Source organism: Zeus faber (genome assembly GCF_960531495.2).
Source record: "Zeus faber genome assembly, chromosome: 11".
Lineage (NCBI taxonomy): Eukaryota > Metazoa > Chordata > Actinopteri > Zeiformes > Zeidae > Zeus > Zeus faber.
The window spans coordinates 5905947-5925159 of NC_137205.1; the positions used below are offsets into that span (position 1 = coordinate 5905947).

At 43.2% G+C, this 19213-nt stretch overlaps 1 protein-coding gene across 1 annotated transcript in view; it reads right to left on the bottom strand.

Annotated features, from left to right (window-relative positions):
- cacna1ha (calcium channel, voltage-dependent, T type, alpha 1H subunit a) overlaps positions 1–19213 on the bottom strand; it is a gene marked incomplete at its 3' end in the record, with an annotated part of 154631 nt that overhangs the window by 57142 nt on the left and 78276 nt on the right. Inside the window, exons 7-10 of the mRNA XM_080010181.1 lie at positions 14350–14442; positions 12246–12484; positions 11039–11646; positions 171–337 (exon numbers count right to left, since the gene is read on the bottom strand). Coding sequence (XP_079866307.1) covers positions 171–337; positions 11039–11646; positions 12246–12484; positions 14350–14442 — 1107 coding nt within the window. The remainder of the gene's footprint in view (positions 1–170; positions 338–11038; positions 11647–12245; positions 12485–14349; positions 14443–19213) is intronic.

A 19213-nucleotide genomic window follows, 5' to 3' on the forward strand; every position in this document is an offset into this window, starting at 1 on the left:
TAGCATTCCACATCAAAGCAAATTAGAATGGCTAAAATCTCAAATTATGTTTGATCTCCATTAAAATAATCTATTTCCACCACACACCACCAAAAAACAAAACAAAATCACTTTAATTTGTAAATCACATTTTTAAGCACTCCAAGCAGTGTCATCTTCACCATCCTGACCTGGCTGTAGTCCTGGAGCCCGTCCGCCTCTCCGCGACTCCCCTCCAGCTCCCCCAGCTCCAGCTCCAGGCTCTCCAGGCTGCGAGCGCACATGGGGCAGCTGAGCAGCTCCAGCAGAAGGGGGCTGGGCACCAGGCCAGCCAGCTGGTACAGCAGCCTCTGCCGACCTGCATGTGGTGGAGAGGTGATAATTGTCACATTTACACCGATATGGGGAGACGTTTCCCATAAAAAGCCTCTGAGGAAAGGTCCTGATAGACATTCTATGCAACCCATATATTTTGGACAAATAAAAAAGAATTCCACCCGATTCCATTCTGTTCATGGCCATTTCAATGGATGGGGATGGTTCGTGTTAGGCTAACCCGAACCCTAACCCTAACCCATAACACTGAAATACCATTAGGATTATAAAAGCCTAAATGACAGTTGGATGAAAGAGGAGTATGTATTATTTGAATCAACTAGTTTTGGTACTGGTGGATAAATAGCAAATAGCCAGTGAACTAAATGAAAGAGTTGAGGGACAATATCACGATATAAAGATTCTGTTTCCTTTCCAATTTCATGCTCAACATAAGGCATCCAAAAATACATTTTGAACATCATAATATTTCCTTTTGAAGATACACCAATTGTGGTAACCATAAGTTGTCATACACTGTCTTCAGTGCATCTTATTCATTTTGGATAAACAGCCTTTTTTTAGTCCCTTTTTAAGATATAAATCCTATTTTTAGGCCAAACAACAGTCATTGGAGCGATAGGCCATGAAGTCATCCACGTTTTTGTTTTTTTCCTTCAGGGGCTGAATTTTGCGCAAGTAAGTGGGAGTCAAATACACTGCCCGGCAGTGATGCTCATTACCCCTTCTGTTAGGAACAGTCTTGGGAACTTGAGGTGTCTCAGTATTATTACTCTGAGAGGGGAAGATGGAAAGGAGACTAAACTTCACTTGACAAATATGTCTGAGGGAATCGCAAATTTAGATTCTGAGTTCATGCGAGAGAGAGAGAGAGCGAGAGAGAGCGAGTGAGAGAGAGACGGAAAGTGAAAATGGAGGATACAACAGACTATAACATCAAACTATCCAGGTTTCACAGAAATGCCAGTATTTTACTAATTTTCTAATATTTTCCTCCTTATTAAAGGGGACCTATTATGCAAAATGTACTTTTTCAGTGCTTGTGCACATACTGTACATTTGGGTCTCTGATGGGCCTGCTAACACACAAACTGTGAAATAAGACAACTCATTCAGTTTTTTGTGAGCCGTCTGCTTCAGAAAACATGTCCTGAAATGAGCCGTTCATATTTGCAGCCATGTCACATGGCTTGGCTTCAGTAGAATTAAAACCGCTCCGCATCTGAGTAACTCAACAAACAAGCAAATATTTTAAAAGAAAGAGGAATTAATACCAACTCTCTGCAGAAACTGCAGATTATGAAAATGTACGTATTTAAAAAATAGGTCTGCTGTGTGTTTCTTTCTTTAAAAAAGGTATGTGGTGTACCCCCAATAACATGTTATTCAGCTGAGTACCCCCTTCACTGGCATCGGGAGAAAAAAAAGAAAATAAAAAAAAGGATGTATTGTACTTGCATCTTATATGTTTTTTAAAACATTATATACAACCAATAATTTTGAGTACATTATTTTTCATTTTTGGAGTGCCACCTGCAGTACCCCTAGGGGCACGAGCACCCCCATTAGAGAAACACTGCAGCATACCCCTTTCCCACTGCGCCAAAAACCCAGTAACACACTCAAACATCCAGCATTTGTCATCAGATGGGAAAGGTAAAACCCTGGTTTCAGTCCCGGGTCAAATTACACTGCAATAGACACAGGTTTTTATTGGCTCCAGCTCTGATGGGCTCTGATGTGAACAGGACACTTGAGTCGACATGCCAATTTTTGCCCCTCTACCGACGTGATGCGACGCGTGTTGTAGTTCCGGGCGTGGCGTGTAATTAGATGAGAATATCCGTTTATCATTCAATCATTTCATATCCGGGTTATTATTTAGAATCCAAGATCAAAATCATACGTTAATTACTTTTTTCCTGCATGGGGGACTATGAAATGTTTTGAGTGAGGGGACTGCGGCAGAGAACCCACACACTCCCTGCCGGGCTCCAAACCACTCAAGCACTACCCCAAGCCAGGTCTCTGAACTGCAGGAGCATCTCCACTCCCCACCACCAAAAGACGGGTGCACACTGGCAGCATGGATCCTTGTATTGTAGAGTTTGGTCGTTCACGAACGATCTGTTTCTTTTGAACGATCGTTTCTTTTGAACGGCTCAAAATACTTTTTTTCCCAACTTATTCAGTTTTATGTTGTTCTTGTAAGTTGCTGTCTCCTTTACTGTTTTGTTCCCAATTAAACTGGAAACATGACACAACTTTTTTCTGACGTGTTCGTGAAGTCGAATGTGACACCAGAAAAAAAATGGTAATTCTTCTGGCAATGGGAAAGGTGTCAATCGCCTATTTGTAAAAATCCAGGGAAACCCTCTAATTATGGTGTAAAAACGTAGTATATAGACTGTAGGCTATGGTGCCCGATTCATTGTGCGTTTCTCCAAACAAAACCAATAAAAATAGTGTGTTCTTATTGTAGATGTATTTATTCAATTTATTTAATTAAAATGTTTTAATGTTTACATGAAACAAAAAATCCCGGTGTCCCGGGGCCTCCCTGGAATGCTTGGAGAACCGCAACAAAAGTTGGAACTAACTTTTAAATTAGGCCTTTGTAGATCTAATGATTGAAGATTCAGCAACTGTATTGCTTATTTCTCATCTCAAATTTGCTCAGAAAATGATTTTTGGTGGACTGATAAGGTGAAATATGTGGAAGTTTACAAACTAAAAACAATGGAACCCAGAGTAAAGCTAAAACTCCATTGGCTCACAGAAGCTGGAACTTGTGCTCAAAACCCTATTGGCTCACAGAACGAGTGGCCTCAAGAAGGTGGTGCTACCCACAAAAAACAGCCCGTTTTGGAACACGATGGATAGAGCCATTTTAGAATGGCTTAAATGCATAATCAGAGACAGACAGACAGATAGATAGAGAGATAGATAGATAGATAGATAGACAGAGAGACAGACAGACAGACAGACAGACATATAGATAGATAGATAGACAGACAGACAGACAGACAGATAGATAGAATGAAGTTTGGATATGTATAACCTTGTGTGTATCCATCTGGCTGCGTGCAAGGGCCCCGGTACTTTGACACTTTCCAAACTGTTATTCCGCTGTAGGCTTCAATTAAAACTCTGTGCTGCTCTGGGACTACTTACTCCTCTTTCTTTTTTCTTTTTTTCTCTCCACACTAATCGGTGCTGCCCCCATCTCTCTGTCTCTGCTTCTGTATTTACAATGTACTACACAGAGGCAGTCTTTGCTTCAGCTACGAACTAATTGATGCCTTCTTAATTACATGTGTGGTGCCGGCAGCAGCCTGACGTGTCTGTGTGTGTGTGTGTGTGTGTGTGTGTGTGTGTGTGTGTGTGTGTGTGTGTGTGTGTGTGTGTGTGTGTGTGTGTGTGTGTGTGTGTGTGTGTGTGTGTCTCTCCTTGGATTGCCCCCTTGCCATGGTGTGGAAGCTTGTGTGTTCCAATAGGTCTGAGAGTGATGCTGTCTGGAGCTATGCCTCTAGTAGGGTCAGTCACGGCGGTAAGGTAGCGGGGGAGATTGCAGACGAAATGCGATCCAACCAAGACCTCAGCGGCGGAACTGGCAGAGGATTACGTCAAGTCACAACAGCACTGAAGGCGGATGAAGGCTGCAACAGAGGGTGGTCCCCAGTCGTTTTGGACCCATGCCATTGGAACCTGGCCCCCCTCTGCCAAGGACCATCTGGTGCCTGCAGGCGCATCAGCCTTTCCATGTTTAAAGATCACGGTCAAGTGCAGGCATCATCTCGAATGTGAATCAGACTGCTCAATATCCCATATCCAAGACCTGTGGGGATCAGGAAGTGGTGAGTGGGGTAGGACCGTGAAGTTTGGCAGTCCCTAGCCACAACCGGGCACATAGGCGGTGGGTGTTTGACACAGTCCTTAAGCTCTTGGACTGAGACAGAAAGAGCATTTGTGACCCATCGTGTACTTTAGGGTCATTTGGCGACTTTTAAGATTTTTATTTCTCACATCATTTGAAAGCAGATAATCAGAGCTTCCAGACAAGGTGTCACTTGTGCAAATCAAGCAAATATTTTTGAAGCTATGACTTGTTAATGACAATGGCAAACCGTGATTCTGAGATAATCACCTCCAAAGTTTTACCCACACCAGGTTCATTCAGCCAGCTCCCAGAATGTAAATGGAGTTGACGGACAAACAAAGCCTCATGGCTACTTAACATAATGCTGAATGGGCCAATCACGAACAGCTCAATAACACAAAACTAATATTGTTTTTAAAAAAGATTTTATTTAACAGTAAGAATATACATGTTTTATAAAAGTGGAATTATTTTGGCGTTTAAAAGAACGGACAACACAATAAAATGTAGTCTATCAATATTATCAGTCTCAGAAAATCTGAAATCTGAAAATCTGTCACCAACCTCAACGGACTTCATCACGTCATCAACTTCTTCCGTTGTAACAACAACGGACGTATCCTTGGTCTCCTCCGGAGGTTCTTGAAAATATTCCGTTTCATCGTCACATTAAGTTTAAAATCCGCTGTTTGAAATGTTCTCCAAGTCCGGAGTAATATCAGATTCAGCAGTGCTTTCGTTCTCCGTGTCGCTGTGGGAGAACTGACTATCATCGCGGAAAATGCAGTCCAGTACGCACTGCTAACACAGACTTGGATCTCGTCAGATTAAGTTTCGAAATATGATTCAGAGCTTCTGCCACCCGCTTTGCATAATCCATAACAATAGGGAGAAGAAAGTTTTTACAGACAAGTCAGACTGACACACCACGTGCAGCGCTTTAACCGTCTGTTTACGGAAGTGACGTAGGTGCGTGACACGAAGGGTTTTTCTTCTTCACCGTTTCACAACAGTGGCTCCGTGTGTGTAAAAGTAGTACGATTTAAAGGTTGAATTCTATCAAAACGGTTTCACATTGTGACTTCATATCACATGGAATATGGATGAATGATCTTCATCTGGGCTCTCCATTTAAAGGAAACGATGGATTGGCATTATTCAGCGCTGTTCCACGTCTCGGTAAGTGAACTGCGCTTGTAATGTAATCTAACGGGAACATTTAATGTTTAACATTTTTCTACTACAGTGGTACCTTGAGTTAAGAGCACACTAACATACAAGTTTTCTGATTTTGAGCCGTCGTTCCGTTGATTTTTTGTATTGATTTGCGAGCAAAAATTTGACAAGGAGCGAGCCTCAGGTGCTGCCGCTAGGTGGCGTGGTGAGTGAATCCGGCCAGCATCCCGCATCTCACTCGTTCGCTTCACGTGGTGACCTGAGCGTGGAAGCATCTCTTTTGTGTTTTGTGCTCAGGTTTTGTGCAGTTATTTTGCCAATTTTTTTTTTCGAACCATGGGTCTGAAAAAAGTAAGTGCTGAGAAGAAGAAGATGATGTCCATTGACTTAAAGCACAAAATAATAGAAAAACATGAGCGAGGTGTGCATGTGATGGAATTGGCAAGGCAGTACGAGCGTAGTACTTCTACGATATGTACCATACTGAAGCAGAAGGAGACGATAAAGGGTATTACCCCAGCCAAGGGCGTTAAAATAATGTCAAAGCTGAGGACCGCTGTCCATGAAAAGATGGACAATCTGCTGTTGGTGTGGTTGATGGAGAAGCAGCTCACAGGAAATAACGTGATGGAGGGTATCATCTGCGAGAAGGCAAAAATGATCTACAGTGATTTTCTGCAGCCGACCCCAGGCACTTCAACGGACGAGGCATCGGAAGAATCGTTTAAAGCCAGTCGGGGCTGGTTCGAGAATTTTAAAAAGACGACCGGCATTCACTCCGTTGTCAGGCATGGCGAGGCAGCGAGCTCGGATGTGAAGGCATTCACAACACACATGAGCGAGTTGTGCGTGTGATGGAATTGGCGAGGCAGTACGAGCGTAGTACTTCTACGATATGTACCATACTGAAGCAGAAGGAGGCGAAAAAGGGTATTACGCCAGCCAAGGGCGTTAAAATAATGTCAAAGCTGCGGACCTCTGTCCATGAAAAGAAGGAGAATCTGCTGTTGGTGTGGTTGATGGAGAAGCAGCTCGCAGGAAATAGCGTGATGGAGGATATCATCTGCGAGAAGGCAAAAATGATCTACAGTCATTTGCTGCAGCCGACCCCAGGCACTTCAGCGGACGAGGCATCGGAAGAGTCGTTTAAAGCCAGTTGGGGCTGGTTCAAGAATTTTAAAAAGACGACCGGCATTCACTCCGTCGTCAGGCATGGTGAGGCAGCGAGCTCGGATGTGAAGGCAGCTGAGGATTATCTCAAAACTTAGAAGCCGGAGGATACATCCCCCAGCAGGTCTTCAAATGTGACGAGACAGGGCTCTTCTGGAAGAAGATGCAAGCCCTTCTCGTCCTGGACAATGCACCTGCTCACCCGCGAACCTCGAAGATGACATCCTCGAAGAGTTCACATTTATAAAGGTTCTTTACCTTCCACCCGACACCACCCCTATCCTGCAGCCCATGGACCAGCAGGTGATTTCAAAAAGCTCTTTACCAAGCACCTGTTCCGCTACTGCTTTTGAGGTGACGGAGAACACAAACCTCACCCTTAGAGAGTTCTGGAAGGACCACTACAACATGGTGATATGCCTCAGAATTATCAATATGGCCTGGCAGGGTGTTACAGGGAGGACCTTGAACTCTGCTTGGAAGAAGCTGTGGCCTGAGGTTGTGTCTGAAAGGGACATCGAAGGATTTGAACCCATGTGTCCATGGGCTTGAAGGTGGATGAAGAAGATGTGAACGAGCTCATCGAGGAGCACTCCGAGGAACTGACGATGGAGGAGTTAAAGGAGCTACAGACGCAGCAGCATACAGAGGTTTTGCAGGAAATTGGTACCGCGGAGGAGCAAGATGCAGAGGAGGTTATCTCTACAAGTGAGATAAAGGAAATGTTGGGAATGTGGGAGAGACTTTCAGAGTTCATTGAAAGGAAGCACCCAGAAAAAGTTGCAACTGGTCGTGGGTCGTCGCTATATGACGACACTTGCCTAACTCATTTCTGAAACATTCTGAAAGGCAGGATGAAACAAACCTCCTTGGACAGGTTTTTATTGAAACGGCCTGCAGATGAAAGTGAGGAAGGTGTGGCGCAAAAGGCAAACATCAGTGAATACGATTATGTTGTTGCTTTTTTAAGTTAAACGAAAGTGAAAAAATATAGCAATTAAGTTCAGCAATAAAGTCCTCCAACCTCCTCCGCCAGCATCTTCCGTAAGTCCAAGTCGTCTGATCGCCAAGGTAAATACACTTTATAAAACTAGTTTATTTCTTTACATTCTCTTTTATTATGTTTTTATACAATATTTGTTATTTATAAATACATTTTTCTGAATCAAAAACACGTAACAAAAAAAACTGGGGTGGATTTTTGGGGGCTGGAACGGATTCATGGCATTTCAATTAATTTCAATGGGAAAAATTGATTTGCTATATGAGCAGATTGAATTATGAGCTCTGTCACGGAACGATTTAAACTCGTAAGTCAAAGTACCACTGTATTTATAAATCAAACTCGGTTTTGAAAATACATTGAGAGATAAAAAAAAAACCACAAAGGAACACAAATCTGGAAAAATCTCATTTTCCTCCAAGTAAGGTTTTTTCAACTTTTTTGGCTGCTCCTTGCGATTTTAGAATTGCGCGAGATGGTCGCTTTTGCTGTGGTGGGAAACATTTAGGCAGCTGCACCCACGATTTAGCAGCCATATATAGGATCTACTCTACTCACCCCAGTAGGGGAAGGGGCTAGAAAAGGTGCCTTAAACATAGCCTGCATCAAAAACCCCTGTCTGGACTACCACATTGAGAGGGATCACCACCATGAGGTCAGAAACAGAAGTATAAACAGAAAGAGGTGTATACTGGAGCCTGGAATGTGTGGACCTTCATCGAAAACCAATCCAGTGATCGACCTGAAAGGCAAACTGAGATAATTTCCAGAGAGCTAAGGAGATTCCGGATTGATATTCGGCACTCTCCGAAACCCAACTGGCTAATGAAGAGTAGTTGAAGGAAGAGAAAGGTTAAATACTTTCTTCTGGAAACCTCCTGATGAGCCACAGATCCACGGTGTGCATTTTTCATTAAGAACAGCCATATCAGCCACCTATCTGAACCCCCAGTGGGCATCAATGAACATCTAATGACCATGCGCCTGTTGCTTGCAGCCAGCCAAAAGGCCACCGTTGTTAGTGCTTGTGCTCCAACACTTTATTCGCAGGACGGAGTTAAGGAGGCCTTTCATGCTGACCTCGACAACATCCTAACCAAAGTCCACAAGTAGGACAAACTAATCCTGTTTGGAGATTTCAATGCCAGGGTGGGACAAAACCACAATCTATGGAAAGGCATTATGGGGAAAGAAGGAGTTGGCAATACGAAATTCCAACTGCAAACTACTGCTTACAAAGTGCTCAGAACACACCACTCCCGAGATGGAGGCCCTTGACCAATTCCCTCAACAACCCATAAGTAAGTCCAGCTGGAGAGAGGTGCAGGATGTCATAAGTAGGATGAATGACAACAAGGCCGCTGGACCTGATGGCCTCCCAGCCAGTCCTGAAGGGAGGTGGGCAAGATCTCCTTAGCCACATCCATGTCCTGCTCCTCAAAATATGGGAAAAGGAGGAAACCCCTGCACAACTTAGGGATGCCCTAAGTTGTCTCCATCTTTAAGAAGAGAGACACGGCAGACTACGGAAACTACCACAGAATTTCCCTCCTGTCAACCGCTAGGAAAACTCGAGCTGGGGTTTTGACTAACAGACTCCTCCCCCTGTCAGAAAAAAATCGGAGTCTCAGAGTGGATAACGTCCAAACAAAGGGACCACAGCCATGATTTTCATTGCCAACTGCACTGACAACAAGAAAAGGTATAAGAACAACATTAAAGCGAGCATCAAAAAGTGCCACATAGACCTTAACATCTGGGAGGACACAGCAACCAATAGGGCGACTTGGAGAAAACTTGTCTGGGAAAGTGTTGGTGTCAGGATCCTGCCCTGCCTTGATTCCCTGTCTGTCTGTCTGTCTGTCTCTGGCTCCCTCTGTCCCTCTCTGGCTCCCTCTGTCTGCTCTTGGTCTATCTGTCTCTGTTTCCCTTTAGCCCTCTCTAGCTCCCTCTGTCTGTCTATAGGTCCCTATGCCCCTCTCTAGCTTCCTCTGTCTGTCTGTCTGGCTGCCTGTCACTGCACAACTGTACCCAGTTAGTAATCTGACCACCTGTCTTCACCTTCCGCGTTACTCCTTTTGTATTTAACCTGGTCCCATTCACTCTGTCAGTGTCGGATGGACGCATGTGGTAGTGTTTATGGTCCTGCGTGTTTCCCTGGGTGTGCGCGCCCAGAACTCTCGCCTCTCGCCTCCCGATTCCCTGCCACGACTATAACTGTTCACAGCTCACACTACACCAAAATATGCAGCTCCAGGGTCAGCCTCTTCTCCCACCTGAAGACCCACAAGGACCAAGAGGGAGGACAGTCCTATTTGGCGGTGGTGCACCTGGTGCAATATCCCAAAGTCAATGTAAATATAATATCTAATATAAAATATAATAATATAAAATCAGTGTGATAATTTTCCACCTGTCCTACACTCTGCCTCCGGAGAAGGAACTTTCTCCAGCCATTCTAGCTCTCCCTGTCGGCTCGCTTTATGCAGAATGATGTTTATCGGACCTTCCTGGGCGTAAAAGACTCGAATAACAGAACAGATCCCTACACCAATTCAGACATGACCATAGGCAGGAATGGTTCCGGAACATTGCCGGGAAAGACTGACGTGTGAAAGGGGCTTAATAGTTTCTTTCAAACTAAATCAGTTTGACATTTACAAAAATAACATTACTGTAAGTGCCGTTATTGGGATTTATACTGTATATGCCCAATGGGAGTTGGATATGCAAATTAGGGGGTTACACGCACGAGCCGGCAGGTTGTTTGACCGCTTGTTTGGACAGTCAATTGTTTTTTTACCTTGTTACCTTCTTTCTCTCTCTCCATCTTGCTAGCACTGCATTAATGACACTGACATTGGAGACTCTTAAGTGCATCCGGAGACAAACACCCCAGACCACTTTGCCAGAAGTTACCTCGGGCCAAACTCTGAGAGTCGACGGGGGGAATATTGATAGGGGGAATGGACCAGAAGATTCAGTAAGGGGGGAATGAAGAAAACTAGTCTCTTAAACGATAGAAGGGAAAGTCCAAAGCGTAAGAGAAATATGAAAAAAATAAAATTTATATATATATATATATATATTTCATAATATGAAAGTAGTGTGTGTGTGTGTGTGTGTGTGTGTGTGTGGGTAGGTGTGTGGGTATTTTTAGATTGGGTTTCTGGATTTGTGTGCATGTGTTTGTACAGTATGTAGTGTACATATGCATTTGCATCCAAATCTGTGTTTTGCAGGATGTTTATGCATGCATGCACGGGTATGTATGCATAGATATGTATGTATGAGTGTGTGTATGTGTGGGTTTGCTCGTGTAAAGTGTACATTTTTTTTTAAACTACAACAGTAGTTAGCTAACAGTTTTGACTGACTTTACATTAATTGAGGGTGTACCTCAGTTAACTGGAATCTTCTGCAACTGAAGCGGTAGAGAGTTGGGGGTGTGTGTGTGTGCATGTGTGTGTGAGTCTTACTCGTGCTGTTCTTACTGTGCTGTCCCACGAGCTGGTGCAGCTTGCTCAGTGTGTCGGTGTGCTCCGACGAGGCGTGGTGAGACACCGGGTAGCGCTCCATGCCTGGGCTAGGTCCACAGTGCTGGGAGTGGGGCGGGGGGGTCTTGCTGCTGTAGCTGCATACAAATGACGGAAGGATGGTGGGGTAGTTCATGCCCCCGTTCAGGCGCCCCAACAGCGCCCCCACGCTCCGGGACACTGCGGGCGAGTCGCTGCCTCTCCGGCCACCTCCGTTACCGCTGCCGCCCCCGACCCCTGGGACCGCCAGTGACCTCATCTCCAGCTCCTCCACCTCCCCGCTTGCCCGGTGCTCCGCGGTGGTGTTTATTGTTATTGTTGTTGTGGTTGGTGTTGTTGGTGTTGATGGTGTTGTTGTTGGGGTGGCAACTTTGTGCTGCCCCCCGTTGCTGAGTCGGCAGTGGTGGTGCTGGTGGTGCTGCAGCAGGTTGTGGATGGGCCGTAGCCAGGGGGCGCTGCCCGGGCCCGAGGCCCCGCCTCCACGGCTGAAGCCGTGACCATGGCCGTTGCCTCCCCCATTCCCACCACTGCTGCTGCCATTTGGGTTCACCTTTTTACGACGTTTACTAGAAGAGGGAAGGGTTTTTAAAAAATGATACAAAAAAAAAATTTGTTTTATCTCTCAGCATTTGTGAATCCATCATTTGCGTGGTGCATGTGAATATGTACAGTACCTCTGAGGAGGATTTTCAATATTATTTATGGTGGCATAATGCCGCCGGAAAGAAACAGAATGAATAACTAAGGAATTCGCTAAATAATGAAAGACCCAGACAGGACAAATTGTAACTGGGAAAATTGGCAAAATGTTTGGGCAGAACCTAACCAACCTAGCCAAAACCTAAACCAACTAGAACCAATTAAACAAGGCGGAAAACTGCGTGATTACAATTTTATGATGCTGAATATAAAATAGGACGCTGAACTTGATAATATTAAGGTAAAAATCCTGACCATATCTTTTCTCTCACTGATATTCCATAGTTGACTTCAAGAATTTATCCAGCCTCACTTTAGAATAACAATCGTGTTTGCACAATATCAACTGTTTACTACCAATTGCAAATAGCACCACTAGAGTTGGAGGCGACTTGGTTGTGCAAGTCAACCAACGACCCCGACCACTGGTCCGGCAAGGTCTCGGCAACCCTGATGGGTAACGCACCTGTGCCAGCCGGAGTATATCCTGTGCACCCTGCGCGTCAGCTTGCGGTAGAGGTGGCTGACGTAGCGTAGCATCTCCTCGTAGCAAGATCCTGGCTCGCTGTAGCTAGCCAGTGTGGAGTCGTTTGACATGTATCGCGCACGCTGCTCCCTCATCAGGGCGTTCTCCCGCTGCTTGGTCTCCGAGAACTGGGTGGCGATGACGACCAGACAGAGGTTGATCATGAAGAAAGATCCCACCTGGACAGATGGAGCAGGAAGGGCAGTTAGCGGAGAAGATGACTGTTTGGTAAGAGAAAGAGGAAAGGTATGCTGTGCTAACAGCATACCTTTCCTCTTCTTTATAGGCTTGAGTACATGTAAAACAGTCCATTGGTTCGTTTTATATGTAATCATATCCAGATCGACCCGTTACCATCTATCATCACAAACCAAAATGTAAGCAAATATGGCACATTGGGAAAAGGTCGACAATAACCTTCAAAATAAATGTCAAGTTACACCGTTTTAGGATTACCGATGTCTTTATTTAGCCAAAATAACAAAGGCCAATGAGGACGATATCACTCCATGGCAAAACCGAATAACAGAATGCCGGCGTTGGGTCCTTGCAAAGCATTGCCAGGAGATTGGGCTGACTGGGGTAACAGGCAACTTTTACCCTGCTATTGACATGTCCAACACCGAACACAGTCAGATAGACACTTTGGATATAAAAGGATATGGTTTAGAGTGTTACTTGAGGGGTAAAAAAACAAGAAAGGTTGATTACGTGCTGATTGTCCATTTAGCCATTGAACTAGGACAAAAGAGGGCCCTGCAGGAAGTGCCGTGGAGGAATTTATCATTGTTCCACGCGAGAGGTTTGACACATTAAATCAACAAGTGAGCACCACGACAAATCCAGCAGAGCTTCGTCAACTCAACTAAGGCTCTGGGGTTCCCTGATGTAGGGTATTTAATCAAAACGGACCGAGACTGTAATATTTCAGACCCCTTATTGTGATATGTGACACATCCTCATTTGTCTTTTCTGCAAAGAAAGACCGTGGTGTCACACTGTTCTTGGAAAACAAACCATTTGGTATTGCCATTATTAAGACAAAACTCTGCCCACAAAACACCATTTCCACAGACCTCCCATGGAAGTCACCTTGTTAGCTGATCTTTTACCACCGATCAGTCATTACTCCACCGATTCTATCATTATTCCAGTTTTACTCTCATCACTTGCCTGTGCAATCCTATGCATTTTATTAAATCTTTCATTTAATCTTTCTTTCCATTTTAATATTTCTTTTACTGCCTTTGAGGCCGTGGCTGAATAGACTCAAAATCGTCATCATCTGTTGCTCGTCTTTCCTCTGATGTTTTTGTCGATGAGGATGATTTACTCTCTCTCTCTTTCTCGCTCTCTCTCTCTCTCTCTCTCACTCGTCCTCCCTTCTTCTGCATCCCTCGTCTTCTGGTTGGCACAGGCCAGGCCTGCCCTGCATTGTTTCCCTCTCCTCTTTTTTCTTTCTCAGTGCATGCGAAGTGTTTCTTCACATCAACCGGGAGGAAGAATAGAAAGTGTGTCATGTGACGGAGCAAAATGTAGTCCCTGCTGTTCTTTTTTCTCTTCCCTTTCTTCTTTTCTTGTCGTTTGAAATTCACCCTCATGTGCCATAAGAGGCAGAGCGGATTTAAAGGAATCTGGCGAGAACAGAAATAGTTATCCTGGGGCAATGTGCTTCAGGAATGTAACGCTAATTATAGAAAAACAACAACAACAAAAAAAAATCTAAATTTTAACAATATTTTTAAAATAAATAGCTCTTTGAAATAAATCGAGGTACATTGGAGAAAAATGGCAAATGTATTAAGCTTTATTTTGTTTTATAAGGAATAAGGAAGTCTACCAGGTATACGCTCTTAATTACATTACATTGTGTTGTTTAGCAAACATTTTTACGTTTTCCATTCGTCACAAGTGACATTCCTTTATTAGCCTCTGGATCCTTTATGACTTTATGAATCTTGATGCATGAAGCTGAAATGATAGTTTGAGGTGAAACTGTGTTTAAATAAAACATCAACAAAGAAATACATTTTTGGGTACTTACTATAATGAGCAATATGAAATATATAAAATTATAGAAGGAGTGTGCGTCCATGACATAGTACATGATGTCCACCCAGCCCTCCAGTGTGATAACCTGGGAAGAGAGAGAGAGAGAGAGAGAGAGAGAGAGAGAGATTATAGTTTAATAATTAGGCAGTTAGTAAACAATTACACGCACCGATTCCCTTCAGCAATGGCTACGCCTGATCCCAAAAAATGGATGTGTGGGAATGCTGCTGTTGCACCACACCAACACCAACCCCCCCCCCCACACACACACACACACACACACACACAAACACACACAAACACACACAGCACAGAGAAACATGTGCAGGCAGCATCACATTCTCAATTCTCTATTCTGAGCTAATCTGTAAAACAAAGCCCCGTGGTGGTTTTTTTTATCCCCTTAACAGAGTGTGTATGGTGTGTGGCGTACGTGCACGCGGCGCACGTGCGAGTGTGTGTGACCGTGCACAGACGCAGCTCTTTCATGTGCTCTGCTATGCTAATGAAGGGGCTGAGACACTCAGACCTGAAAGCGGCCGCTCAGCAAGCTGGTAATACACTCACACCTCCGCAAGCATTCCGTGCCAACCCGCCTAAACTGTTGACGTACAAACACACACACACACACACACACACACACACACACACACACACACACACACACACACACACACACACACACACACACACACACACACACACACACACACACACACACACACAGACCGACAAACACATACTGAAACTCTATATGTAAATTTCCAAATGCAAAGGCATCAACACACTCAGAGCAACTAATCCTCTTTTTCCTGTTCAGAACTGTACCATGCCTCTGATGAGTATGGGATCGTATTAATTCCTTTCAGATCGAAAAATCCACCTTTAAGAACACACACAGCCTAAAGCTGAGCATGCCCCTTGAGTCATTTTATTATACATTTAAGCCATACCTATGCCTACCCTAGCCAGTTTAACAGATATATAAGCCAGATATTTAAATAAAAACCCAAACATAACGAAACAATAAAAAAAAACAACAACTGCCAAACGGTGCAACAGGCACTCAGATGAGCACAAAGGCTTGTGAAGAACATTGGCTCAGTGCCTCTACGAGAGAGCAGCACCTCAGTACCGCAAGGCGAAAAGCAAACAAAAAGAAGAGTGCCGAGTCGATCTCGATTCACAGGCCGGAGCCAGCAGCGTAGTCGCCGAGGCTGTTGCTCAGCCATATCGAACAAGGCAAAAAGCTAAAAAAATAAAATAAAAGTCTGGGACTATCAGCAATACACACACCAGAATAGGAAATGGGCTTCTCCTTGCATACACATCTTTTTGTTCTCTCTCTCTTTCCATAATATTATATACAGTTTTGGCCTACAGTGCCTACAAGATGGCCGGCACCGTAGACGTTTACAGTAAAGGTACGTAACGTGGGTTGTGTTTAGCGACCTGTCCTTGAATTTCTTTTTTCTATACATTTTTTAAGATAATTTATTATCGGCCATCTCGTACCGTATGCACTTCACCGCTTTACCACTGAAATGAACGCATCTGGAAAAATGTATATAAAGAAATACAGCATTATAAAATAGAAAATACATTTATTGTAGAGTTAACTGTATGAAAGGATTATATACTTAAATAAATATGTTTCCCTACATGTTAGTATATTGCCATTTCTATTCCAGAATTTATAAAATAAATTATATACTTATGTTATATATATATTATATATATTGATATTTTCAGATAATATTTGTTATTATTGTTATTATTTATATTTTCATATTTTTATATTTTATTATTTTATTATATTTTGCTGCATAATGTATTTTCTGGAAAATATTTGTTCTTCTTTTCACATGAAAACAATTGGTATATTATAAAATAAATGCCAAATATCATTATCATATCATATATAATATATTATAAATTATCATATTTTTCTTTTCTTTCTTAATTTTAAAGATATGAAGAAGATAGCCATCTGGCATCTGTTTATACCAGTGTTGTATATAATGGTAACAGTGTTGTTATAGACCGAGTTCCATTGATGGAAAATACATTTCTGTTGAATTCAGGTCGGTCTTCCACTGAGAGGCGGCAAAACGAGACTACTTCAACGTTTTCCTCAACTGCAGCTTTGAATGTTTAGTCTATCCTATCTGGATCTGCGTCACCGCCACACTCATCTCCACAGAATAATCAACTGCAAATAAAACAAAAACTAAAAAAGTGCCTCAGCTCTTTCTACCGCCCAAGTTAAAGAGTGAAAGGATGAAGGCAAAGTAAGGCAAACACCATCATATTTCATTTAGTGGGGCAGTAGAAAAAACCTGGCTTTGAAAGGGAGACACGTGTGTTCTATGACCTTGGCCTCTAAACACTTTTCAAAAGATATCACAGAGTCCAGTGCACAAACAAGTATATATACTGTATATATATTTTTTGAGAGTTGAGTTCTAGTTTATTGCCTTCCTGCCAATGCAGTTATATAATTGTAATGATTATATTATTTTATTTCATTTTTATTATGCTAATTGTCTGCAGAGAAATCACCAATCCATTCTTATTCTGATACTGATCAAAAAATCCTGTTCCAGAATGTGTAACTAACTTGACATTATTAAGATAAATATTCTTTAGGGTTTTATTACACATATTTTTTGAGCATAATGCTTCCTTCCCTCCTGCATATGCAAAAGCAGGTGAGGTTGAACGTGAGGCTTAGAATGCATGTAATGTTTTGTTTTTTTTCCGTGAAAGGAGTGTGTAAGTTAAAGAGGGGTGAAGGGGCGAAGGAGGAGGAGATAGAGGTGACGCCCCCAACAAATCACCGGCTGACCCCTACCCCCACGACGCAAACATGGACGCCGTTGAGGTTGAGTCTGAATGTCTATGTGTGTGTGTGTTCAGGGTCAATAGATATTAACCTGGAAGTTGTTAGACTGATGAGCCCTGTTGCTTCAGTAGTCCCCCCCCCCCACCCCTCTTCATATCTCTCCATATTCTCTTTCTGCTTCTCTCCTATTTACAATTTATTTCTGTCTCTACATTTTTTTTTTCTTTTGATAAAATAATTATTTTTATTTCGAGCTTCCTTCACCCTTTCTGTTCACCCCGAAACTATAAAAAATGTCACAAGGCCCGTGGTGGCGGTGGTGGATACAGCAGTGGCTTGTCTAACCAGGGACCCCGGGGGGCGCTGAGGATTGTGGGGCTTTTTTTTCTGGGGCCATTGGGTTAAAACACAAAAATAAACACCCTCCTCCCCTCCTGCACTAAAATGTATTATTCATATTGTTCATATTTACAGAAACTGAAGGCAGGATGCGGCTCTCTGAGAGGGAGAAATAGAGAATATAAGGAGAGAGAGGGAGAGAAAGAGGGAGAACACTTCATCCCTACCCCTCCACCTCTCTCACACACACACACACACACACACACACACACACACACACACACACACACACACACACACACTCACACACACACACACACTCACACACACCAGACACTAGGGGTGAAGCCGAATCCAAATCCGATAGTCGGCAAAGCACAAATAGTGGGTTTTCATGAATATTTATTTTGTACAAATATTTAAAATATTTTTTGCTTTTCGGAAAGAAAAAAATAGCTGCAATTATCATTCCTCATAACTGTGAGCGCTGTGGGTACTACGCCGTGAGCTACCCCGGAGCCTGGAGTGGAGGGTGTCTCCATGGCAATATCGCTCTCTCTCTATTACGCAATTCACTGTCCCGAGCCGAGGCAGAACGGGACAGCCCCTTCGTTGGGTTGAAAATCTTCAGTTCATACAAATAGAAACTAACGAAAACAAATAGATCTAAAATAAAAACAGAGGAAAACCGACACGGGAACCGACGCGGCTCGCATGGCGCACTGCTGTCTGGAGGAGAGAAAAAATAACTCCACTCCAATTCTCTGAGTTAGGTTTATGTTTTTCATTTTCCATACAAGTAAGAAACTAGGGAAACAAAATGAATCTGATTTGCATATACTGAAGAGTGGGGAAGTGAGATCATCATCAAGTGAGATACTTTCTCATGCCAGGTGTGAACAGACCAAAAACTCAGAGAATCTCCGCTGATAGCCACTCCCCCCACTCTCCTGTCTGAGCGAAATGAGAACCGTGTCAAAAAAAATCAATACTGTTCCCATTTACGTCCTCAGTCAATGAGCGAGCCCCCTCCCTTTTGGGCAGGGCCCCCCTTGGGCAAGACAGGCAAATCTTCTGTCTGCGGCGGTGAGGGCAGAGGAAAGTTACGAGGAGTTTATGGGCTTGGAGGCATCCTCCCTCTCCCTATGCTACCCCGAATGGCATCTCAGGTGGTCACTACCACTATAGCTGTCTAGGTTACACATATTTATTGCTGGGTAAAGTTTTAAGTCTTAAGTTTAATTTCAAGCTTATTTGTCACATACTGTACATATACATACGGTCATACTGCTTATTGCAGAAGACTAATACTAACAGTTTAATATCCTGAAATTAGGAGTGTAATAAAAACAAAAACAGGATTTTTACACCTATTTCCACTTTTATTTAGATATCTAAGATATCTACTTTTGTAGATACGAAATACAGTTTTCCGGGTTCCCATAAAAGGCACCATCACTTTGTATCGACACCAATTACAAATCGTGCTGTCACTTGCCTTTACATCAGCATTATTAGGAATGTGAGTTATAATTTTCCGAGTTTCCTTTGAACGCAGCATAACGACGCAGTGACACGAGTTTTCCGAGTCCTGGTGACACACAGAATTACTAATACAAGCTGATACACTTGTTGCGTATTATTACTTTATCCTAATGATAATTTTGCTGCC